The sequence below is a fragment of the Myxine glutinosa genome, chromosome 2 (assembly GCF_964187855.1).
Source record: "Myxine glutinosa chromosome 2, kmMyxGlut1.1, whole genome shotgun sequence".
Lineage (NCBI taxonomy): Eukaryota > Metazoa > Chordata > Myxini > Myxiniformes > Myxinidae > Myxine > Myxine glutinosa.
In genome coordinates this window covers 41,402,344-41,428,082 of record NC_136262.1, presented here as the reverse complement: position 1 = coordinate 41,428,082, position 25,739 = coordinate 41,402,344, and the positions used below count along the sequence as shown (strand labels likewise).

General features: G+C 43.3%; 1 protein-coding gene across 10 annotated transcripts in view; it reads right to left on the bottom strand.

Annotated features, from left to right (window-relative positions):
* Positions 1 to 6,200: 6,200 nt before the first annotated feature.
* The window catches only part of LOC137421852 (uncharacterized), a 265,646-nt gene continuing 246,107 nt past the window's right edge, over positions 6,201 to 25,739 (bottom strand). For all 10 annotated transcript variants that reach the window (XM_068108313.2, XM_068108318.2, XM_068108317.2 and 7 more), the window contains 3 exons: positions 21,669 to 21,758; positions 19,551 to 19,746; positions 6,201 to 11,150 (listed from right to left, as the gene is read on the bottom strand). In XM_068108313.2, coding sequence (XP_067964414.2) covers positions 7,246 to 11,150; positions 19,551 to 19,746; positions 21,669 to 21,758 — 4,191 coding nt within the window. In that variant the 3' untranslated portion in view covers positions 6,201 to 7,245. The remainder of the gene's footprint in view (positions 11,151 to 19,550; positions 19,747 to 21,668; positions 21,759 to 25,739) is intronic.

The following is a 25,739-nucleotide window of genomic DNA, read 5'->3' as shown; positions in this document are numbered from 1 at the left end:
TGCAAATGGTGTCATTTTGAACTAGGTGCGGTACCGACTACACCTACCTACTACCAACTACCTAACCTACTGATGCCATAGTGATGGGTAAAATAGTGGCAAGAGGCTTTGGCTTCACCGGCTCATTGTGGCTTTGCAGTAGGGTACTAGTATAATTGTTGCATAGATCACGCTAAATAAATTTCAAACTGATCAGAGTAAGCATTGTCCATGTCAAATTATGACGTCATAATTACGACACCAATGTCGTCATCGTTAACAACACCTATTCCCCATGTGGAGTTCTTTACAATGAGCCACGTTTCAATCTTTTCCATGGAGCAGTTTTGGAGAAATAGAGGTGTAACGTTTTTCGGGTTTTCCAAGATGGCACCTGTACCACGTGACTTATTGCATCATAATTATCATTAAAATATTCTACAGGAGGAGGCGTTCCTATTGTGAAAATTTTGTGTCAATCAGAACAATAATTGCAGAGAAGAAACAATTCATACTGATTGAATCAAGCATTGTACTTGTCGAATTGTGACGTCATAAATAGGGTACCGATGACATAATAAACATATTATATTCCCCATGGGGAGTTCCTTACAATGAGCCATGTTTAAATATTTTTCCATGGAGCGGTTTCAGAGATATGGAGGTGCAACATTTTTCCAGGACGGCGCCTGTACCAGTGACCTATGACGTCATAATAATTTCGTGTCCATCAGACTAATAGTTGCAGATGAAATGTTTTTTTCCATACTGATCAGATCAAGCGTTGTACTTGTCGAATTATGACATCATAATGAAGGCACTGATGGCATCATCATCAACATATCTTATTCCCCATATGGAGTACTTGACAATGAGCCATGTTTTCCATTGAGCGGTTTGGGAGATATGGAAGTGTAACGTTTTTCCAAGATGGCGTGCATACGACGTGACCTATGACGTCACAGTTATGAATAAAAATAATTCTACAGGCGTTGGCGCTCCTATGGTAAAATGTAGTGTCAATCGGACCAACGGTTGCTGAGAAAATGTTTTTTTAAAAATGGAGACACGTGTACGTAGGCATGTACGTGCCGAATGCTTAACCCTGCTTTTCGCTTTGCCAGCGCACAGCAATGACGTGCATAACCCATCACAAGAAACTACTCATAACGCATGCCAAGTATTTTTGATCATCATGAACACATGATGGTTGGGTTGGCGTCAGGAAGAGCATCCGGCCATAAAAAGCATTGCCTCAAAAAGAGAACCATGACAATTACGACTACATATGGGCAGGGTACAGCCCGAAGTACCCCGTGGGGGAACCCACTCCCTCTCGTCAAAACTCAAGGTGGGGAACCCGATCGAAGCAAGGGTGGAAATCATTCCATTTATGACGACGAAACGTCTGATGCCCGACGTGGAGATCGGTTTCTGAGATTTGGGACATAGAATGCAGGGACAATGACAGGGAGATCAGGAGAAGTGGTGGAAGTATTGGTCAGAAGAAGAGTGGACATATGTTGTGTGCAAGAGACGAGATGGAAGGGAAGTGGTGTGAGAATGGTGAAGGGTAGGCAGGGACAGAAATACAAGTTTGTGTGGCAAGGGTGCCCGGAGGGCGTGAATGGTGTTGGTGTCCTGTTTTCTGAGGAGTTTGTAGGCAGTGTGGTGAGTGTGACTAGAGTGAGTGATAGGTTGATGATGGTGAAAATGATGATTGGAAAGCTCTTGGTGAACATCATCTCGGGATATGCACCGCAGGTTGGTCGGAGCGATGTAGAGGACAAGTTCTGGTGTGCGAAAGAGAAGCTGATGGAAAACGTGAAAGATGAGGAAGTTGTTGTGGTAGGAGGAGACCTAAATGGACATGTGGGAAGGAGTATGGACGGTTTTGAGGGAGTTCATGGGGGTTACGGATATGGTGTGAGAAATGGAGAAGGTGAAAGGATTTTGGAGTTTGCTGATTTGTAATACTCAGTTCCAGAAAGAGGATAATTAGCTTGTTACATACACGTCAGGTGGGTCGACGACAACCGTTGACTACCTCCTCCTCTCCAGACACCCTCCCACCCACAACCTCCGCTCTGCTGGTACCAACCTCCTGACCCCCTCCATCCGGACCAAATTCATATCCTGGGGGGACAGGGCTTCTCCATCGCTGCTCCCACCCTCTGGAACTCACTACCTCACACCATCAGAGACTCCTCCTCACTCACCACATTCAAAACATCACTAAATACCCACCTGTTCAACACTGCATTCAACCCACAGCATTTAACCCCTGACTAATGTCTTCTCCTTCTCCCTCCTTTTGCTTTAAATATTTCCCTATTGATTCTTGTCTTTTTGCAATTGTTGTTTTCATGTATTGTTATGCATTATGTTTTCCACTCTGTCAAAGCGCCTTTGGGCTTCTGGAAAAGCGCTATACAAAATAAATGAATTATTATTATTATTACCTGCTGGTGCGTAGGCGAGATAGGGGGCACCTCCGGGACACAAAGGTGATCCCGGGGGAGGAGGCTGTTTCACAGCACCACTTGGTTGTCTGCGACATAAGGGTGAAAGGTGCGAGGAGAGCTCGGCGGGTGAAGTACCAACCGACAATGAAGGTGTGGAGGTTGAAAGAGGTGACAGTGAGGGAGGCATTAAAAGAGAGGCCGAGTATGGTGGAGGATGATGGGGTTGAGCTTTAAAGTGGTTGGATGTCAATGAAAGATAGTCTGTTGGGAGCCGTTGGTGAGGTATGTGGATGGACAAAAGGACCACCGAGGCACTCGGAAACATGGTGGTGGGATGATGAAGTTGGAAAGAAGATTGATGAGAAGAGGAAGAAGTTCAAGGAGTGGCAGAAGGCGAAGGGTATGGGGGCAGAAAAGGCAGAGCATGAAAGTTATAAGGCAGCCAAGAAGGCTGCAAAGAAAGAGGTAGCAAAGCCACAGGGGGCATGTAGGAAAATGTTCGGAGAACGCTTGGATTCGGAAGAGGGTCAGAGAGCGGTATTCAGAATTGCAAAGCAGATAGCGAAAGAGAGGTGTGATGTGATGGGGGCGAGTTGCTTGAAGGATGAAGTGGGACAAATCGTTGTGGACTCAGATGGAATTAAAGGAAGATGGAAGAGATATATGGAAATACTGTTGAATGCAGAGAATGAATGGGATGGCAACATAGAGAGTAACCCAGTTTTAGGACCGGCAGAGAAGATAACCGAGAAGGAAGTTGAGGAAGCAATAAAAGCAATGAAGAGTAGAAAAGCGGGAGGGCCGACGGGAGTTGTGGGAGATATGTTGAAGGCAGCGGGAAATTGGGGTGTGAAGAGAATGACAGAGATCTGCAATATGGTGGTGAAAGAAGGCCGCATTCCAGTGGATTGGGAACTGAGTACCCTCGTCCCTCTATACAATGGGGAAAGGTCACCCTCTGGACTGTGGCTCGTATCGAGCGATAAAGTTATTGGAGCATGGAATGAAGGTATTGGAAAGGGTGTTGGAGGGGAGGATAAGGAAGAAAGTGAAGATTGACGAAATGCAGTTTGGATTTATGCCAGGAAGAGAAACGACAGACGCGCTTTTTATTGTGAGGCAGTTGCAGGAGAAGTATATGGAGAAGAGGAAGAAGTTGTTTCTTGGGTTTGTTGATCTGGAGAAAGCATTCGATAGGGTTCCACGTGAAGTAGTGACATGGGCATTGAGGAAGTAGGAGTGGAGGAATGGTTGATCAGAGTAGTGATGGCAATGTATAAAAGAGCACGCACAGCTGTAAGGACGAAGGACGGGAACAGTGGTGAGTTTGATGTGAAGGTGGGAGTGCATCAGCGGTCGGTACTAAGTCCACTACTATTTGTAGCTGTGATGGAGGTGCTGGCTCAGAACGTAAAGGAGGGTTTACCGTGGGAGTTGTTGTATGCATATGATCTGGTGTTGATTGCAGAAAGTATGGATGGACTGAAGGAGAAGATGAACAAGTGGAAGGAGTGTTTGGAGACAAAAGGTCTGAAGGTGAATATCGGAAAAACGAAGGTGATGGCAAGTGGTAAAGCATGTGGTGAGGTGGAAAAACCTGGGAAGTGGCCGTGTGCTGTGTGCAGGAAGGGTGTCAGAGTGAATTCCATTCAATGTACAATGTGCGCTGAGTGGGTTCATCAAAAATGTAGTGGTTTGAGAGGGTCATTAACCAGTGTGGCAGCTACATTCAAGTGTAAGGTGTGCACAGAGGGAGCTGCAGATGGAGGAAATGTTGAGTTGGATCTTGGAGATGGCGTGAAGCTGGAAGGTGTGAAAACATTTTGTTACCTTGGAGACATGCTGAATGGAGAAGGTGGATCAGACTCGGCAACGGTTGCTCGAGTGAGATGTGCATGGAAGAAGTTTCGGGAACTGAGTGGCGTGCTGACGAGGAGGGGAGTGTCATTGAAGCTGAAGGGAAAGGTGTATGCTGCATGTGTGAGAAGTGTTATGATGTATGGGAGTGAGACATGGGTAATGAACGTAGAGCAGCAACGAAGGCTGGAAAGGCGAATGGTTCGGTGGATGTGTGGAGTGTCGTTGAGAGAGAGGAAGACAAATGATGAATTGCGAAAGATGATAGGAATAGAGCCTGTGATGGATGCTGTGAAGAGAAACAGGTTGAGCTGGTTTGGTCATGTGTTGAGGTAGGATGAAAGTGACTGGTTGAAAAGTGATGGAAATGAATGTAGAAGGAAGTAGAGGATGGGGAAGACCGAGAAAGACTTGGCTAAAGATGGTCGAAGAAGAAATGCGGGCAAGGGGGTTAACAAGGGGAGATGCAGAAAATAGGGCAAAATGGAGAACATTGTCATGGGGACCGCAAGGCTAACCCCCGCTCTAGCAGGGAACATGGCCTTAAAATGCCTGTTGTTGTTGTTGTTGTGTATGAACACACGAGGTGAGACTATGCACTGTACGAGTGCCGTTGTGGTTATTAAATGCAGCAGACAGGTTGGTGGTCTTTCTGTCTTCTTCCGACTCCTCTCTGGCCGAGCCCCGCCTGCTCTGTCTCCCAAATATTCCTACAGGTCGCACAAGAGCTGCCTGCATCCCTCTTATGATTAAACTGCCAAAATCAAGATTCTCTATTCACCTTCACTCTTTTCTCCCACCTCTGGAACAAACTCCCTCAGTCTCTTCAATCCCACTCCTCCCTCCAGGTCTTTAACACAGCTGTTCACCACCATCTCTTATCGTCCCCCATCCAAAACCTTGATCTTTTCTACCCCCGTTAATTCACCCCAGATCCACTTTTTTGAAATTCCCACTTCTTTCCTGGATGTCCTAACAGTGTCCATGTGTTTTTTTTTTAACCTTAACCACCCCACCCACCTTCCCGTGCCTCCTCCCCCCCAAGCCCTCTCCCTCCCACAGATCTCCCGATGTCCCTGCTCTCAAATGTTGTACTTGTTTGCTCTCCTCTCTCCCCCCATCTTGTCTCCTGCTCCCTTTATCTTATGTTTTATGTGTCAGTTTGTCTTTTTGTGATTAATGTTAGCTCTAACACAAGCCTCGATCTTGTAAACAAAACAAACAAAAAAAATGCTTTTGAGGTGGTCCCATCATCAACATATATTATCCAACGATATACAATACAATAACTGGGTCATATTATTTATTCTTCATTGTCAGGAAGAGTGAGTGACGAACGTAAAGAGGAGAGGCTTGGAAAGTTGGGAAGGAGAATCTGGATGTCACCGTTCTCATGTTGCAACTACAAAAGGAACAAAACAAGTAAATAAAAAGGAGCTCGAATTCAAAAACCCTTCTCTCATCTGCCCCCAAAATTGACGAGGTTTGTCACCTATTTCTTTGTCAAAGCGTTAACGTCTGTGAACAAAGTTGCGAATGCTCACAAAATTTGAGGACCAGGAGAAATGCGTCTGATGCGGGTAAATTAAAGATCTTGGAGAAATCTTCCACAGGGATATTATACTTGGGAACAATGGTTTACATGTACATTTGTGCCAATTATACACACCGCACAAAAGGGTGATGATTTGAGAAGTGGGAAAAAACTCTCAACCAAAATGAATCATATCCATCGAAGAGGGGATTTCTATCAAGGTTGTGATTATACAACACTGGAGGGAGATGGATTTAGTCTACATTGGAAAATACCATCGATACTCACCAACTACCATCCCAACATCATCCCAATCCCCAAATCAGGACATTCTTACTCAGCGTGAACAGATAAGAAAAGCCACGTTCACACATATAGTTTATTCATCACCAACTATTCACAGGTTCATTTGTAGTCCAAAACAGTTCGTAATACATTCTGTAATAAAGGATCTATTCTGGTAACAGGTAGCAAAAATAATGCCAAAAAACGCATCCAACGGGCTAAATGAAAGACAAAATAGAGGCAGTAACAAGAAAGCATGGATGTCTTAGTGAGAACGTTAAATAAAGCCCGTCAAAGGAAGAAGGTCTGGGGAAGCGAGTACTCAACTCAATGGTGAAAAGAACAAGAGGACATTATAGGAGAGCGAAATGAAACCACGAAAGCCACACATTGAGGAGGCACCACCACCGGCTCGGGTAGCTGTCCCGACCACCAAGTCATCTTCGTCTTGGACTGCGCAAGGTGTCGTGTGCCCGGTTCAGGATCCTCACATCGGGGAGCTCAGAATCCTGATACCGCAGTTGCATGATGTTCTCACCCACTCAGGAGGATCCTCAACACCTGACACACGATGCCTGCGCAGTGCGGGACGAAAGACCACGACCTGGTCGAAACGTCGGACCTAAAGAGTCTGCTGGACAGATTTGTTACAGCTGGTGATGCTGATGGTAGTGGATCCACATTTTGAGTACCGTATTTACAAAAAAAAAAAAAAAAAAAAAAAAAAAAACCACAACCGAAATCAAGAAAAAGTTTTTAAAACGAACTTGTTTATTAACTGCAAAATGTACAATTTGGTACAAAAAAAAAGCAGCCACGTTGTAAAAATCGCCCAAATGCTCGGATGCTTCGCACTTCAGATATTGTGAATTCAGACGACTATGAAAGTACTGTATACCTTAAAAATTCAGACAAAATAAATGTACAAACAGTATGTTTCAACAGGTGTCCGTTATTTTCGGACAGTGTGAAGACGCGATCTGATACCTGCGGTGTTTTTTTTAAAAAGCAAAATTAGATACATCGTTCATTGTGCGTCTGTGCACCAGGTCTAACGCACAATTCACAACCCTTGATCTTCGTACAACGGCCAAAAAAGGTCGTTACGAAAGAAAAGAACTCGTCTCAGCTTTGTCGTTTTTTGCCGTTATTGTCTACCTTCACATTTTCTACATCTTTGCTGGGTGCGTAACTTGAACCTCTATCTTTTCCAGATGATCTTGAATGCTCACGATCTTTGTCTCTTCCCCGAAACCTCCCACGGTCTTTACTTCGCGACCTCTCTCTTTCCCTGTCCCTATCTCTGTCATGTGACTCCTCTCTCCTTTCTCGGCTTCTTGAGTGGTGCCAGCTTTTGTTCTTTTCATAATCCCTGCTCCGAGACCTCTCCCTTCGTCGATGTCTTTCTCGGTCTTGACTGCCTGATCGATGCCGACCTCTGTCCCGATTACTCGAGCGTCCTCTTCCTTTATCGTGCTCTCGGCTACTTGAGCGGCCTCTGCCTCTGCCTCTGCCTCTGTGATGATGTCTCGATTTCTCGCGGTCCCGGTCATCGTCTCGGTCTCGGTGGTGCTCGCGATCTCGGTCTCGGTCATGCTCACGGTCTCTGCCATGCTCACGGTCTTGTTCATGCTGGCGGTCTCGTCTGTCCTCACGGTCTCGGTCATACTCACGGTCTTGTTCATAATGGCGGTCTCGTTTGTCCTCACGATCTCGGTCATGCTCATGGTCTCGGTCATGCTCACGGGCTCGTTTGTCCTCACGACCTCGGTCTTGTTCATACAGGCGGTCTCGTTTGTCCTCACGATCTCGGTCATGCTCATGGTCTCGGTCATGCTCACGGGCTCGTTTGTCCTCACGATCTCGGTCTTGTTCATGCTGGCGGTCTCGTTTGTCCTCACGGTCTCGTTCGTGCTCCTGGTCTTTGTCATGCTCCCGGTCTCGGACTCGGTCGTGCTCGCGGTCTCTCCCTCGATGTTTGTCACGTTCTCTATTTCGGTCTCTCTCTCGGTGCTTTTCTCGAGTCTTTTCTCGCTTCATTTTTTCCCTTCCCTCATCAGAATTGCCTGAAATTCTTTCTTTACCCTTTTTAGGCTCATGCACTTTGTCCCGGTCCTGACCCTGGTTATGGTGCCAATCTTGCTCTCGGCTCCAGCTTTTTGAGCGACCCTCATCAAAATGTCTCTCCCTGTTTTGTGATCTGTTCGCATCACCCTCTTTTTCCTGATCCACATCCCATTGCATGTCCCTCTCCTCTTCATGCTCTTCTCCTCTTCTTTCCCACTCCTGATGTTGTCTCCATTCCACGTTCTCACCATGTTTGTCCAAATGCTTCCAAAACTCCTCTTCATGTCGTTTATGCCTTCTTTCATTGCCAGGCATTACAGGACTACCCTCTTTTGGTGGCTCACGGCGATTATTGGGTCGGTAACCTTCTTTCCATGCCCCACCAGTTTCCTCAAATTGTGTAGGGCCTTTCAATTGAGAAGCAATATGAAAGGGGCTTTGAGATTGATTTGATTGTCTGAAGACATGGCTCAAAGGTGTGGGCAGGTATTGTAAAAATGGACGAGGACCAGCAGGTAATCGTAGTATGGGATGTTCAAGAGGTAATCGAATACGAAGGCCACTCGGACCTCCCAATCTTGGTAATTCCAGCAAACCCTTTTGTGGACGTGGCCCAAAAGGCTCTTGAGAAACAGGTGTGGGGAAAGAAGGACGCTGCTTTGCTGAAAAACTTTCATGAGGCGGTCGAGCTTCAGGGAAATGGCTCACAGGCCTGTTAAAGTCAGGAGGTTGGCATGGAAGACCTACTTGTTCAGCTGCAGAATTTGGTGGGTACATGCTCACATGGGAACGAGCAGTAACAAAACCTGGTGGCAAGCGTGGAAGCATGTGACGTGACCCTGAAAATGGAGGACGTCCAAGAAAACTTGGTGGTGGCAATTGTGGGGGACCTACAAGCAATGGTGCACACTGAGACACAGGATTTGGTCGGGCAGCAAGTGTTGGAGGCTCAGACCGAGCCGGTAGCACACCTGTTGGAAAGTTTGGAGGAGGCATATTTGGTGGAATAATTCTGGGAAGAGGCTGAGAGGGTGGTGCCATTTGAGGTCTAAGTGGCAGCATCTGGCCAAGTGGTGGTGGTGGTGGTGGTGGTGGAAGAGGTTGGGTTGGTCGAGGACTATGAACTTGCTGAATGAGAGTTGCAGATGGTGGGCCAAACTGATGTCCAGGTGGAGGCATCAAAGAACGAATTCCAACAGGCTGGTTTGGCTGATGGGTTTGTGGTAAGGGTTGCCTTATGTGTAAAGGTGGAGCAACAGGTGGTGGGACATTTGGAGGATGAGTGTAGAATGGCAGATTTCCTCCAGAATGAACAGGTGGTGGAACTGAGGGTGGAGGTCCTGGTGGAGGACCATGAAATCCTGGAGGTGGTCCTAATGGGTTTGGTGGATGATTGTGAACCTGCCCTGATAAATGGCCCTGAATCTGTGGGGGACCAATCAGAGAAAAATGAGGATGGTACACACTTGGCTGAATTTCTGGCATTGGCGTCGAAGCATTGCCTTTTTCAGAGAATTCTGCCATTTTTGAGTCATCTAGAGAAAATCTTGTGTAGGTAAGTTCATCATTAAAAATATCCTTTTCATTTGGTGAATGAAGTGGCGAAGAACTACGATCTTGCTCGAAAAAGTTTTCTGGCTGAACGCTATGGGGTTGTGACGATATTATAGAAGGGATACTATGGGTGACCATTATTGGTATCGGAACTTGAATTGGTTCAGATATTTTCTCTTCTTTATACACAGAAGCAAATTTGACGTCTTGAGAAGAATCATCGGCAGGCATCGTTGCAGTCATATCTACACCCTCTGTTTGAACTTCTGGAACGTCATCTTCGTTTTCAGTGGAACTCATTTCTTGCATACTTTCTTGAGAACTGTCACTGTTTTCATCAAGTGCCGCCTCCATTGGTAGGTTTTCCTCTTGGCTGCTGTCAGGAGTGTCCATTTCACAGCTCTCTTCATCCTTACTGCAACTACTTATCAAGGGAAAGTAATCCTTAACCTTGTCACCATCGTCTATTTTTGAAATATCAGACATAGATTTGCTTGCAGAAATATTTTCCACATTACCTTCCTCACCATCACTGTCTAGACCTGGTATGCTCGACTTGGGACTGACTACTAGTTTTGGGTTTCGGTTTGATGCCTGACGTGGATCACGATTTGGCATTAAAACCGACATAGGATTGGCCTGAATCAATTCTTGTTCCTCGTACTTTAACTTTTGCTCTTCTATTTCTCTGTTGATCTTCTCGAGTATTCCTGGCTTTTTGTTTGGAACCAGTAGGTCGAGACCTGGTATTGCTGTGACGGAACTGTCAAAAACGCCACTGACTGCATCATCAAAAATACTTTCATCTTCAGGATCATAGGCATCCTCTGGAACACATTGTTTTTCTTCCTTTTTAACAACAGAGACTTCACTCTTACCACTAGAAGCCATTGCAAAAGACAAAAGTGATGATAAGGAAGACCGCACTGGCTGCTGTGATTTTGATCCATCGGCCTCTTTAGAGGTTTCCTTATTTCCAAACAATGTCTTCAAGATATGTTCCAATGGTTTTACAATTGGCTGCTCTGTTGACGATGTGGAAGGAGAAACATCAACCAGTTTGTCGAGCTGCAAAAAGGCAATTTCTTTTGAAGGAGCAGTCTCAGTGTGAGAAACTGGAGGTGGTGGTGGAGGTGGTGGTGGTGGTGGTGGTGGCAAGGCCAAGAGAGTTGTTATGATATTTGTTTCTTCAGATTTATTAACTGATTTGGCTTTCTTTCCTTCTTTTCTTTGAGTAGATGATTCCATCGTATCCCCGGAATGCTTAGTCTTTTTCTCATCCGGGCTGTTTCTGCCGATTTTGTCCATTTCTGCTGCAGTTTCAGTCTGCTCAGTGCCATGCCTTCGTTTTACCTTCGACTGCTTTATCACCAGGCCAAGAATCATATCTGAACGTTGAGATTCCAATCCTGAAAAAGAAACAAAGAAAAAACAAGAAGACGTCATGCGTCATGCAAGAAGACGTCATGCAAAATCGCCCCCCCCCCCCCAAGAAAAAAAATTCCATTGATACAGCAAATTGTCCATTTCATCAAGATAAAAATTCACAATCTTGATCAAAGCTCGGGTCAATAGGAAGAAAAGTGACGATTTTTCAGATGAAAATTGATGATTTAGGAAGGTTGACCTTGAGTTGACCTTTGACCTTTTGACCTAAAAAATAGTTAGTTTCCATATTTAGTGACTCAATGTGCAAATGCTGTTCAATTTTCAAGTCAATCGGATGAAAATTGAGGATTTTTGAAACTTGGCCTATGTTGACCTTTTGGCCTATGTTGACCTCAAAAATACTTGGTGGTTAAATTCAGTGACCAGATATGCAAGTCCTCTTCAAATTTCAAGTCAATTGGATAAAAATTGAGGATTTTAGAAATTTGGCCTATGTTGACCTCAAAAATACTTGGTGGTTGAATTCAGTCACCAGATATGCAAGTCCTCTTCAAATTTCAAGTCAATTGGATGAAAATTGAGGATTTTAGAAATTTGGCCTATGTTGACCTTTTGGCCTATGTTGACCTCAAAAATACTTGGTGGTTGAATTCAGTGACCAGATATGCAAGTCCTCTTCAAATTTCAAGTCAATCGGATGAAAATTGAGGATTTAGAAATTTGGCCTATGTTGACCTCAAAAATACTTGGTGGTTGAATTCAGTCACCAGATATGCAAGTCCTCTTCAAATTTCAAGTCAATTGGATGAAAATTGAGGATTTTAGAAATTTGGCCTATGTTAACCTTTTGGCCTATGTTGACCTCAAAAATACTTGGTGGTTGAATTCAGTGACCAGATATGCAAGTCCTCTTCAAATTTCAAGTCAATCGGATGAAAATTGAGGATTTTAGAAATATGGCAAAGTTTGACCTTTTGGCTTATGTTGACCTAAAAAATACTTGGTGGTTGAATTCAGTGACCAGATATGCAAGTCCTCTTCAAATTTCAAGTCAATCGATGAAATTGAGGATTTTAGAAATATGGCAAAGTTGGTGACCTTGGCCTATGTTGATCTTTTGACCCCAAAAACAATAGGCTTCTTGCTTTTGACCAACTCTACCGTTTGGTAAAGTTTCGTGAAGATCGGTTGAAAATTGTGACCTGTAGGCCGGTGACAAACAAACAGATAAACAGACAGAACCACAAACGCAACCGACCAATATACTTGAGGGAGACAGAGAGACAGAGAGACAGACAGAGAGACAGAGAGAGAGAGAGAGAGAGAGAGAGAGAGAGAGAGAGAGAGAGAGAGAGAGAGAGAGAGGGGGGGGGGAGAGAGGGGAGAGAGGAGCAAGGAGAGAGGAGAGAGAGAGAGGAGAGAGAGGAGAGAGAGAGAGAGGAGGAGAGGAGAGGAGAGGGGATGGGAGAGGGGGAGAGGGAGGGGGAGAGGAGGGGAGAGGGAGAGGGAGAGGAGGGGGAGAGGGAGGGGAGAGGAAGAGAGAGGAAGAGAGAGAAGAGAGAGGAGAGAGAGAGAGAGAGAGAGGAGAGGAGGAGAGAAGGAGAGAGGGAGAGAGGGAGAGGGAGAGAGGGAGAGAGAGGGAGAGAGGGAGAGAGAGAGAGAGAGAGAGGGAGAGAGGGAGAGAGGCAGAGAGGGAGAGAGGGAGAGAGGGAGAGAGGAGAGAGGGAGAGAGAGGGAGAGAGGAGAGGGGGAGAGGGAGAGAGGGGGGAGAGGAGGAGAGAGGGGGAGAGGGAGGAGAGGGGGGAGAGGGAGGAGAGGGAGGAGAGGAGAGGAGAGGAGGAGGAGAGAGAGAGAGAGAGAGAGAGAGAGAAGGTCAGAGAGAGAGAGAGAGAGAGAGAGGGGGGAGAGGGGAGAGGAGGAGAATAAAAGTCGTATAGAGAAGGTTAGAGAGAAAAAAGGTAGAAAGGAGGAGAAAGAGGGTGGGGAAGAATGAGGGAGAGAGAAAATGAGGAGGAGAGGGAAAACGAGAGGGAAAGGGAAAATGAGGAGAGGGAAAATGAGGATGAGAGGAAAATGAGAGGGAAATGAGAGGAAAATGAGAGGAGGGGGAAATAAGGAGTGGGAAAGTGAGAGGGAGGGGGGAAATGAGGAGTGGGAAAGTGAGAGGGAAAATGAGGTGAGGAAAAATGAGGAGGAGAGGGAAAATGAGGGGGAGCGAAAAAGAGGAGGGAAAATGAGGAGAGGTAAAATGAGGAGAGGGAAAAGAGGAGAGGGAAAATGAGGATGAAAGGGAAAATGAGGATGAGAGGAAAATGAAGATGAGAGGGAAAATGAAGATGAGAGGGACAATGAGGAGGAAAGGGAAAATGAGGATGAGAGGGAAAATGAGGAGGGAAAAGAGGAGGAAAAATGAGGAGAGGTAAAATGAGGAGGAGAGGAAAATGAGGAGAGGGAAAATGAGGAGGAGAGGGAAAATGAGGCTGAGGGAAAATGAGATGAGAGGAAAATGAAGATGAGAGGAAAATGATTATGAGAGGGAAAATGAAGATGAGAGGAAAATGAGGAAAAGGAAAATGAGGAGGAGAGGTAAAATGAGGAGGAGAGGAAAATGAGGAGGAGAGGGAAAATGAGGAGGAGAGGGAAAATGAGGATGAGAGGGAAAATGAGGATGAGAGGGAAAATGAAGATGAGAGGAAAATGATTATGAGAGGGAAAATGAAGATGAGAGGGAAAATGAGGAAAAGGAAAATGAAAAGGAAAATGAGGAGAGGGAAAATGAGAAGGAGGAGGAAAATGAGGAAGAGAGGGAAAATGACAATGAGAGGGAAAATGAAGATGAGAGGGAAAAAGAAGGAAAATGAGGAGAGGGAAAATGAGGCGAAGGGTAAATGAGGAGGAGGAAAATGAGAAGGAGAGGGAAAATGAGGAGAAGGGTAAATGAGGAGAAGGAAAATGAGGAGAGGGAAAATGAGGAGGAGGAAAATGAGGAAGAGAGGGAAAATGACGATGAGAGGGAAAAAGAAGGAAAATGAGGAGAGGGAAAATGAGGAGGAAGGAAAATGAGAAGGAGAGGGCTCGTTTCACATACAAGTCAAACATTTGAAGATATTAAACTGGAACCAAATATAAAAGAAATGTTAATATCCATCAAGCAGTTGATTAATGTGCTTGTGCCTCTTACAAACGCCTGCATCATAATCCACAGCAATGTTCAAAGGTTTACCTTCGATTCATAATCTAACACATGGCGAGAAGAAGGCTGCATCAAACTGGTTCACTTGAGACCGGCTTTTGATTCAATTCGAGGATAATCCTCGCGTTCATCGACCCGAGACAACGCAGTACCCTGGGACCTAATCAAAACGACGTTTCAATTACGTTTACCTGTGATTACACGACAGCGGACCATTTGTGTCTGTCGCTCAAATAAAGTTTCATATTCAATTTGCTTAGAATAAAGTTTCAATTTGCTTAATGAAAAGTGTCATCCTCGAAATAGTTTTGGAAAGTTGCTTAAGTCAAGTAGTTTGTAAGCTATTGAAAAATAAAGGGAAACTATTGTAAAGGGAAACTATTGAAAAATGTGCGATGTGTTTAAATGAAGTGATGGTTTATCATCAACATGGCATGCAACGGCCGTTTCATCATCTCGTCGCTGTGCGCAGGTTGCAGGTACAACCTCGAAACAGCAGAGGGCGCTCACTTCCATCAAGAGGCTTCAGCTTTTAAGTTCAATTTTACAGATGTCCTTGAAAGACGCCAAAACTCCTAGACCTGGTCATCCTCGACAAAAAAAGAAAAAGATTCGTGGACAAGTTGATGAAACGTGCCAGAATGGACCGATATGTCACAGAGGAGTCTGCACAGGGTCATTTTGTCCAATGACTCCAATTTTCAAACGCTGTAATTGCAAAACGATCCTGTGGTTGGAACTATAGCCGGTGGTAGTGAATGCAACACCCGTTATGAAAAGAGGCTTCTCAGGCGATGATGTTGTGTTGCGTACTCAAATCTTTTTGTTCTGAAGACACTCCGACACTCCACCGATGGATCTTCTGATGCCAAGATTTTGATAAACAGCGGCTTCTCAATTAAAGCCGACAAGAAAAGGCTTGTGAAATGCCTTGCAATGGCCTCGTCTAATAATTTGTAAAACAACTCAGGGGAAGGCATCCTGATGTGCAAGTTACACCAAATTAAAATTTGATCGAGTTGGAATGCTTTACTTGTGCTTTGTAAAATCTAGATTTATTGATATTCTCATAAAGTTTAAAATGCAAAACCAGCTGCTACTGTCCCAGTAAATAATCTAACCAATATTGCTAAACTTGCATGAATTCCAATGATCTTGTGAAGTATTTTCCCCCACAAACTCTTTTGAGGTGTTCCATTGCAAATGCCGACCAGCAAAGGTAAGCAACTTTTCAGATGAGTCATCCCTATACCATTCCTGGCATGTGCCACTCAACAGGTTGAACCGTTTCGACAAGCTGGGTGAAAGAGGTCTTCCAGCCAGAACAACTACCTCTTTGCAGATAAAAAGGAATGATAGGACAGATTCCACCTTGGGCACAACATCCAAAAGCACGAGTAGGACAGGCATCACTGATGTCTCATCTACGAGTTGAGTTGTGAGCTGGTGTGAATGATATGAAAACAATGGAAGATCATACTCTGTGAACCATCACATTGTGATGATGCCTGCATTTCAAGATTATTTCGTTTTGGCAGGCATCTCCTCACATGCATGAGATGCAGAACGAGCAGCATTGGCCGTCTCGATAATTTAAAGACGGCTGATGTAAGATGACTGTTATTGATGACACTTGCCGTTGAAGGGCCACAACCCTCAAAATATGGTCCCAGTGTTCGACCTAGCGGATATAAAACTGCATCCTTAGAAGTTAAATGCACAACAGGACCAGGTTTCAAATGTGACCCAAAGTTATTTTGCCTTCTGCGACCCTTCGGCCAAAAATGGAAGATAAACTGACAGTCTTCACGCTTGTTACCAGGTCATTCAGACCAGGTCATTCTACTCTGGACATGCTGCTTCTGCTGTCTCAACAATGGATGGAGGTCCTCAATGCCAAACAGGAAATCAGAGCCGTCTCCCTTGACATACCACGTGCCTTCGATACAGTCTGGCACCCAGCTCTGCTCACCAAACTCTCCTCCTATGGTATCCATGGAAATCTCCATGCATGGCTTGTGGACTTCCTCTCTGGTCGTAGCCAACGTGTGACCCTGAATGGATTTCTCTCATCTCCCCTTCCTGTTCAGGCTTGAGTTCCCCAAGGCAGTGTTCTGGACCCGGTGCTTTTTCTGGTCTTTATCAATGATCGCTCCGACTCTCTGGAAAATCCTCTCTATCTCTTTGCTGATGACTCCACTCTCTGCCGCTCCATTCCTCTTCCCTCAGATCGGCAGTCTGCAGCCTCCTCACTCTCTGAAGACCTGGACAAAATCACAGACTGGTCAAACAAGTGGAACATGTCTTTCAATCCTGACAAATCTCACACTCTTACTATGTCTCTCCGAAAAGATCGACTGGACAACCCTCCCATCTACTTTCTCAACAATCCTCTCCAAGAAGTTCTGTCGCTCAAGCTTTTGGGTCTCACTATCTGCCATGATCTTTCTTGGGAAAACCACATTTCCAAGCTGGCCTCCAAAGCCAGGCGCCGACTGAGCATCCTCCGTCATGCGAAGTCCTTCCTCGGCACACCTGAGCTCCTCACCACATACAAGGCTTTCATCCGCAGCTCAATGGAATACTGTTCTCCCCTATGGGCCGGTGCTCCTGCCTCACACCTAGCTCGGCTTCACGTTGTTGAAACCAAAGCTTTCAGAATCATTGGAATCTCCTGTGATGAAGCTATCTCCGAGGGCCTTTCACTCACTCACCGCAGACAGGTAGGTGGTCTTTCTGTCTTCTACCGACTCCTCTCCGGCCTTGCTCCCCCAGCTCTCTCTGTGCTTTGTCCCCCAAATATTCCTACAGGTCGCACAAGATCTGCTAGCAACCGTCTGATGGTTAAACTGCCGAAATCTCGGCTCTCTGCTCACCTTCACTCTTTCATTCCTCTTTTCTCCCGCCTCTGAAACAAACTCCCACACTCCCTTCAATCCCACTCCGCCCTCCAGGTCTTTAAAACAGCTGTTCACCACCATCTCTTATCTTTCCCCATCCAAAACCTTGATCTTTTCTACCCCCACTAATTCACCCCAGATCCACCTTGTTTGAAATTCCAACTTCTTTCCTGGAAGTCCCGGCAGTGTCCATATGTTTTATACCTCTACCACCTCCCTTTCCCATGCCTCCCCCCCCCCAAAGCCCTCTCCCTCCCACAGATCTCTCGATGTCCCTGCTCTCAGATGTTGTGTTTGTGTTCCTCCCCCTCTCGCCCCATCTTGTCTACCACTCCGCTCCCCATGTTATATGTTTTATGTGTCGGTTTGTCTTTCTGTGTGATTAATGTTAGCTCTTTCACGAGCCTCGACCTTGTATGCAAAAAAAAAGAAGGAAAAAAAGATGTTGAAAGAAGTCTCAAAGAACCCCAGAATGTCATCACGTGACCTACAGGTAGCTCTTGCCACTGTTGATGTCAAAGTGCACGAGTCTACCATTAGAAAGATGCTGCACAAATTTGATCTACATGGGAGGTGTGCCAGGAGGAAACCTTTGCTGTCCAGAAAGAACACCAGGGCAAGACTAAAGTTTGCCAATAAACATCTAGGCAAAGACCAGCACTTCTGGAACAATGTGCTCTGGACAGATGAGTCAAAGGTAGCGCTATTTGGCTACAGTACCAGAAGATATGTTTGACGAAAACTAAAGACAACATTTGACCACAAGAACCTGATACCAACTGTAAAGCATGGTGGTGGAAATATTATGGTTTTGGGGCAGCGTTGCTGCATCAGGGCCTGGGCAGCTCACCATTATAGAATCCACTATGAATTCTTCATTGTACCAGAGGGTGCTTGAGGATAATGTGAGGCCACCTGTCGGAAAGTTGAAGCTCAACCGAAGGTGGACCTTGCAACATGACAATGACCCTAAACATACCAGTAAATCCACCAAGGAATGGCTGAAAAGAAAGAAATGGAGGGTTCTGGAATGGCCATGTCAAAGCCCCGATCTAAATCCCATCGAGATGTTGTGGGGGGATTTGAAACGAGCTGTGCATGCAAGAAACCCCTCAAACATCGCACAGCTGAAAGAATTCTGCATGGAGGAGTGGGCAAAAAAATTTCTCCACTCGATGTCAGAGACTGGTAGAGAGTTATAAGAAACGGCTACTTGAGGTTGTTTCTGCCAAAGGGGGCAATACCACCTATTAGAGCCAAGGGTGTGCTTACTTTTTCCACATGCGAAATTTGCATTTATGTTTATTTAAATTATACAATGGACTACAAAATGTAAATGTTTCATGATATTTGTTATATTATATCACCTTTATCTATCAATATTGTTGAAATGAAGATCAAATAGCTGTATGTTGAAATACGTTGAAAAAGTCAAAACTTTACATGGGGTGTACTTACTTTTTCATGTGACTGTATACTACTTGTATACTCGATTTTAAAAAGTTCTGGGAAATTAACTTTCATCAAAAAAATAGGTTCTTATTGATCCCCCTCACCCAACCCAGTATTTTACTGGTTTGTTTATAGGACCAGGCCGTACAATTTTGACGGGGGAAAGGCAATGGCTAAAGGCCACTTTTTAATTCTAACTTTGTGCCGTGAAAGTTACTCGAAGTGAACCAGGATCCAGTCTGTGATCAAAAATATTTATTTGCCAAGTCAAGAAGACACAATTCATTTATACACAGGTATCAAAGCTTGAAATCCCTCAACAAAAGCCAAGTGTAGGAGTTAAGAGTGCAAAAGGAAATGCAAGGTTTCTGAATATATCCAGTAGAATGGACGTGATGTGGCGAAAAGTTTAAATTTTCAGTTGCAAAACCGAATTGAACTTACCTTTTGACCAATATTCAACCTGTCCAATATTGCAATTCAGCGATGGGATTGGAAAAAAATAAAAAATAATAACAAAAATAAAAGAGAACTTCAAGCGCTTTGAAAGAAAATAATTCATTTTCCAACAAAGGAAGAAAACTGAATTATTTACATTTCAGATCTTTTCAGCCACATATATTGTTTGTTCTACAGAATGTATATATTATTCACAGCTGTCAGGATGACAGCAGGAAGTCAAGAAAATCTCCTTCACAAGCCTGGCAAGTAGCTTGGAGGACTCGGACACCATCCGGATGAAACCTGGGGCTGCCAAAAGGGGATGGGTAAAGGCAGAAAGAGAGAGAGAGAGGAGGAGAGAGAGAGAGGGGGAGAGAGAGAGAAACAGGCTGTGGATGGGATACTCAGTCACAATGGAGATGAATAATCCGTACCTGGGTTGTCAAAAGGCAGCAAATGTTCAGGAATGGGGTGCAGAGCAGGCAGAGGGATGAGGTACATGTCCTTGAGGGAACGAGAGGCGTTAGATATGACGCCATAACGCTGACGGCTGTTGAAGTAGGAGTACAGAGAGATGTACGCCACAGCTTCTTCGTCGGTGGCAGGATGGAAACGGATTATGCAAACCTCCTGTTGTGGATAAAGATGGGCAGAAAAAATGGATTTAAAAAAAAAACAAAAAAAAAAACGGGAGTAAAGAATCGAGGATAAGAGCAATTCACAAAGGGAATGAAGTTGCATGAAGTACAAGCTGTGATGACTGGAGATCATGATTATGTTATGATATATTAATGCAATGTCATATGATTATGCTATGCCATGTCAAATTATGTCACATGATTGTTGTGTTATGACACATGATCGTTGTGTTATGACATATGATTGTTGTTATGACAAATTATTGTTGTTATGACATATAATTGTGGTGTTATGACATGATTGTGGTGTTATGCAATATGATTGTGGTGTTATGCAATATGATTGTGGCGTTATGACACATGATTGTTGTGTTATGACACATGATCGTTGTGTTATGACACATGATCATTGTGTTATGACACATGATCGTTGTGTTATGACACATGATCGTTGTCATGACATATGATTGTTATGACATATGATTGTTGTTATGATATATGATCGTTGTGTTATGACACATGAGCGTTGTGTTATGACACATGATCGTTGTCATGACATATGATTGTTATGACATATGATTGTTGTTATGATATATGATCGTTGTGTTATGACACATGATCGTTGTGTTATGACACATGATCGTTGTCATGACATATGATTGTTGTTATGACATATGATTGTTGTTATGACATATGATTGTTGCATTATGACATATGATTGTGGCGTTAGGACATGTGATTGTTATGACATATGATTGTTGTGTTATGACATGTGATTGTTGTTATGACATGTGATTGTTGTTATGACATGTGATTGTTGTTATGACATGTGATTGTTGTTATGACATGTGATTGTTGTTATGACAAATGATTGTTGTTATGACAAATGATTGTTGTTATGACATATGATTGTTATGACATATGATTGTGGTGTTATGACATATGATTGTTGTTATGACACATGGTTGTTGTTATGACATGATTGTTGTGTTGTGCAATATGATTGTGGTGCTATGACATATGATTGTGGTGTTATGACATATGATTGTTGTTATGACACATGATTGTTGTTATGACACATTACTGTTGTGTTATGCAATATGATTGTGGTGTTATGACATGTGATTGTTGTGTTATGCCAAATAATTGTTGTTATGATATATGATTGTTGTGTTATGACATGTGATTATTGTGTTATGGCATATGATTGTTGTGTTATGGCATATGATTGTTGTGTTATGACATATGATTGTTGTGTTATGACATATGATTGTTGTGTTATGACATGTGATTGTTGTGTTATGGCATGTGATTGTTGTGTTATGACATGATTGTGGTGTTATGACATGTGATTGTTGTGTTATGACATATGATTGTGTTATGGCATGTGATTGTTATGACATATGATTGTGGTGTTATGACATATGATTGTGGTGTTATGATATATGATTGTGGTGTTATGACATATGATTTTGTTATGACATGTGATTGTTATGACATATGATTGTGGTGTTATGACATGTGATTGTTGTGTTATGTCATATGATTGTTGTGTTATGACATACGATTGTGTTATGACATGTGATTGTTATGACATATGATTGTGGTGTTATGACATGTGATTGTTATGACATATGATTGTTGTGTTATGACATATGATTGTTGTGTTATGACATGTGATTGTGTTATGACATGTGATTGTTGTGTTATGACATATGATTGTTGTGTTATGACATGATTGTGTTATGACATGTGATTATTGTTATGACATATGATTGTGGTGTTATGACATATGATGGTTGTGTCATGTTAAGTTACATTGTTATGTAATGTTATTTGTTGTCTCCCACCCCTGGCCTAAAACCCCACCCAGAAAGTTTTACCTTTTTATCCATTGAAAACAATTTCAATTACCTTGGAGCCTGACGTTTTGAGCTTTCCGACATAATCCCACACCATCTTTGGCAAAATCCTTCCACCAATATGTATCGTGTCAGGAAGTTCCTGCATTTAAAAATAAAAACAAAATCGAAGGTTAAGGTGTAGAATGAAAAAAGAAAAGTATTCCACACAGATCATTCCCATAATTGACCAAAAACACTTTGTATTAAAGAAAGAAAACTTAAGAGACACTCAGAGGAGGCATTTGTTTGTAAAGAGCAGATTTTATTTTGTGTGACATGCAGCAGCAATCACTCGAGTTTTAAATACAATCTAACAACTAGAAAGAGCAATCAGATTGCAGACCCTCACCAGGCCGTGTTTTCAGTGGTTTATAAGGCTTTTGTGTAAAAAAAAAAAAATGGCGGCCGAATCATGTGACCAATGACGGCATCTTTTTTTTCTCAACCAATTTATCCCTAGAATGTGATCAAGAAATTTCATCTTGATCGGATAAAAAGTTTTGTCCTTGTCGAATTATTATGTCATAATGGAGACACCCATGACATCATAAGCATATTTTATTCCCCATGGAGAGTTCTTTACAATGAGCCATGTCTCAATATTTTTTTATGCAGTGCTTTTGGCGATATAGAGGTGCAAAGGTTTTTGGTTCTTCCAAGATGGCGCCCACACCACGTGACCTATGACATCATAATTATCATTAAAAAAATTATACAGGTTGAGTTGCACCAACAGAAAATTTCCTGTCAATCGGACCAACGGTTGCAGAGAAAATCATATTTATTCTGTGCGGACAAACAAACAGACAGACAGATGAAAAATCGGTCAGAGACCGAGGACTTGCCGAAATGTACTTTTTTATCGGCCATTTTGGACAAATATGGCGGCCGAACCACGTGACCGATGACGTCATCATTAACATATTTTATTCCCCATGGAGAGTTCTTTACAATGAGCCATGTCTCAATTTTTTCTATTCAGCACTTTTGGAGATATAGAGGTGCAAATTTTTTCGGTTTTTCCAAGATGGCGGCCGAACCACGTGACCTATGACGACATCATTAACATATTTTATTCCCCATGGAGAGTTCGTTGCAATGAGCCATGTCTCAATTTTTTCTATTCAGCACTTTCGGAGATATGGAGGTGCAAATTTTTTCGGTTTTTCCAAGATGGCGGCCGAACCACGTGACTAATGACGTCATCATTAACATATTTTGTTCCCCATGGAGAGTTCTTTCCAATGAGCCATGTCTCAATTTTTTCTATTCAGCACTTTTGGAGATATGGAGGTGCTACGTTTTTCGTTTTTTCCAAGATGGCGGCCGAACCACGTGACTGATGACGTCATCATTAACATATTTTATTCCCCATGGAGAGTTCTTTACAATGAGACATCTCAATTTTTTCTATTCAGCACTTTTGGAGATATGGAGGTGCTACATTTTTCGTTTTTTCCAAGATGGCGGCCAAACCACGTGACTGATGACGTCATCATTAACATATTTTATTCCCCATGGAGAGTTCTTTACAATGAGACATCTCAATTTTTTCTATTCAGTACTTTCGGAGATATAGAGGTGCAAAGTTTTTCGGTTTTTCCAAGATGGCGGCCGAACCACGTGACCGATGATGTCATCATTAACATATTTTATTCCCCATGGAGAGTTCTTTACAATGAGCCATTTCGCAATTTTTTCTACTCAGCACTTTCGGAGATATGGAGGTGCAAAATTTTTCGGTTTTTCCAAGATGGCGGCCGAACCACGTGACTGATGACATCATCATTAACATATTTTATTCCCCATGGAGAGTTCTTTACAATGAGCCATGTCTCTATTTTTTCTATTCAGCACTTTTGGAGATATGGAGGTGCTAAATTTTTGGGTTTTTTCAAGATGGCGGCCGAACCACGTGACCGATGACGTCATCATCAACATATTTTATTCCCCATGGAGAGTTCTTTTCAATGAGCCATGTCTCAATTTTTTTCTATTCAGCACTTTCGGAGATATGGAGGTGCAATTTTTTCGGTTTTTCCAAGATGACGGCCGAACCACGTGACCTATGACATCATCATCAACATATTTTATTCCCCATGGAGAGTTCGTTGCAATGAGCCATGTTTCAATTTTTTCTATTCAGCACTTTTGGAGATATGGAGGTGCAAAGTTTTTTGTTTTTTCCAAGATGGCGGCCGAACCACGTGACTGATGACGTCATCATTAACATATTTTATTCCCCATGGAGAGTTCTTTACAATGAGCCATGTCTCAATTTTTTCTACTCAGCACTTTCGGAGATATGGAGGTGCAAAATTTTTCGGTTTTTACAAGATGGCGGCCGAACCACGTGACTGATGACATCATCATTAACATATTTTATTCCCCATGGAGAGTTCTTTACAATGAGCCATGTCTCTATTTTTTCTATTCAGCAATTTCAGAGATATGGAGGTGCAAAGTTTTTCGGTTTTTCAAGATGGCGGCCGAACCACGTGACCTATGACGTTATCATTAACATATTTTATTCCCCATGGAGAGTTCTTTGCAATGAGCCATGTCTCAATTTTTTTCCTGTTCAGCACTTTCGGAGATATGGAGGTGCAAAGTTTTTCGGTTTTTCCAAGATGGCGGCCGAACCACGTGACCTATGACATCATCATCAACATATTTTATTCCCCATGGAGAGTTCGTTGCAATGAGCCATGTCTCAATTTTTTCTATTCAGCACTTTCGGAGATATGGAGGTGCAAATTTTTTCGGTTTTTCCAAGATGGCGGCCGAACCACGTGAACAATGACGTCATCATTAACATATTTTGTTCCCCATGGAGAGTTCTTTCCAATGAGCCATGTCTCAATTTTTTCTATTCAGCACTTTTGGAGATATGGAGGTGCTACGTTTTTCGTTTTTTCCAAGATGGCGGCCGAACCACGTGACTGATGACGTCATCATTAACATATTTTATTCCCCATGGAGAGTTCTTTACAATGAGACATGTCTCAATTTTTTCTATTCAGTACTTTCGGAGATATAGAGGTGCAAAGTTTTTCGGTTTTTCCAAGATGGCGGCCGAACCACGTGACCGATGATGTCATCATTAACATATTTTATTCCCCATGGAGAGTTCTTTACAATGAGCCATGTCTCTATTTTTTCTATTCAGCACTTTTGGAGATATGGAGGTGCTAAATTTTTCGGTTTTTCCAAGATGGCGGCCGAACCACGTGACTGATGACATCATCATTAACACATTTTATTCCCCATGGAGAGTTCTTTACAATGAGCCATGTCTCTATTTTTTCTATTCAGCAATTTCAGAGATATGGAGGTGCAAAGTTTTTCGGTTTTTCAAGATGGCGGCCGAACCACGTGACCTATGACGTTATCATTAACATATTTTATTCCCCATGGAGAGTTCTTTGCAATGAGCCATGTCTCAATTTTTTCTACTCAGCACTTTCGGAGATATGGAGGTGCAAAATTTTTCGGTTTTTCCAAGATGGCGACCGAACCACGTGACTGATGACATCATCATTAACATATTTTATTCCCCATGGAGAGTTCTTTGCAATGAGCCATGTCTCAATTTTTTTCCTGTTCAGCACTTTCGGAGATATGGAGGTGCAAAGTTTTTCGGTTTTTCCAAGATGGCGACCGAACCACGTGACTGATGACGTCATCATTAACATATTTTATTCCCCGTGGAGAGTTCTTTACAATGAGCCACGTCTCAATTTTTTCCTGTTCAGCACTTTCGGAGATATGGAGGTGCAAAGTTTTTCGGTTTTTCCAAGATGGCGGCCGAACCACGTGACTGATGACGTCATCATCAACATATTTTATTCCCCATGGGGAGTTCTTTACAATGAGCCATGTCTCAATTTTTTCTGTTCAGCACTTTCGGAGATATAGAGGTGCAAATTTTTTCCAAGATGGCGGGCGAACCACGTGACCGATGACGTCATCAATTGGGCGCAGTCTATTCCTGGGCAAGACCAATATGTGTGCAAAGTTTGGCGATTCTACGTGCAACGGTGTAGACGCAGTGCTGCAAACAGACAGACAAACAAACGAA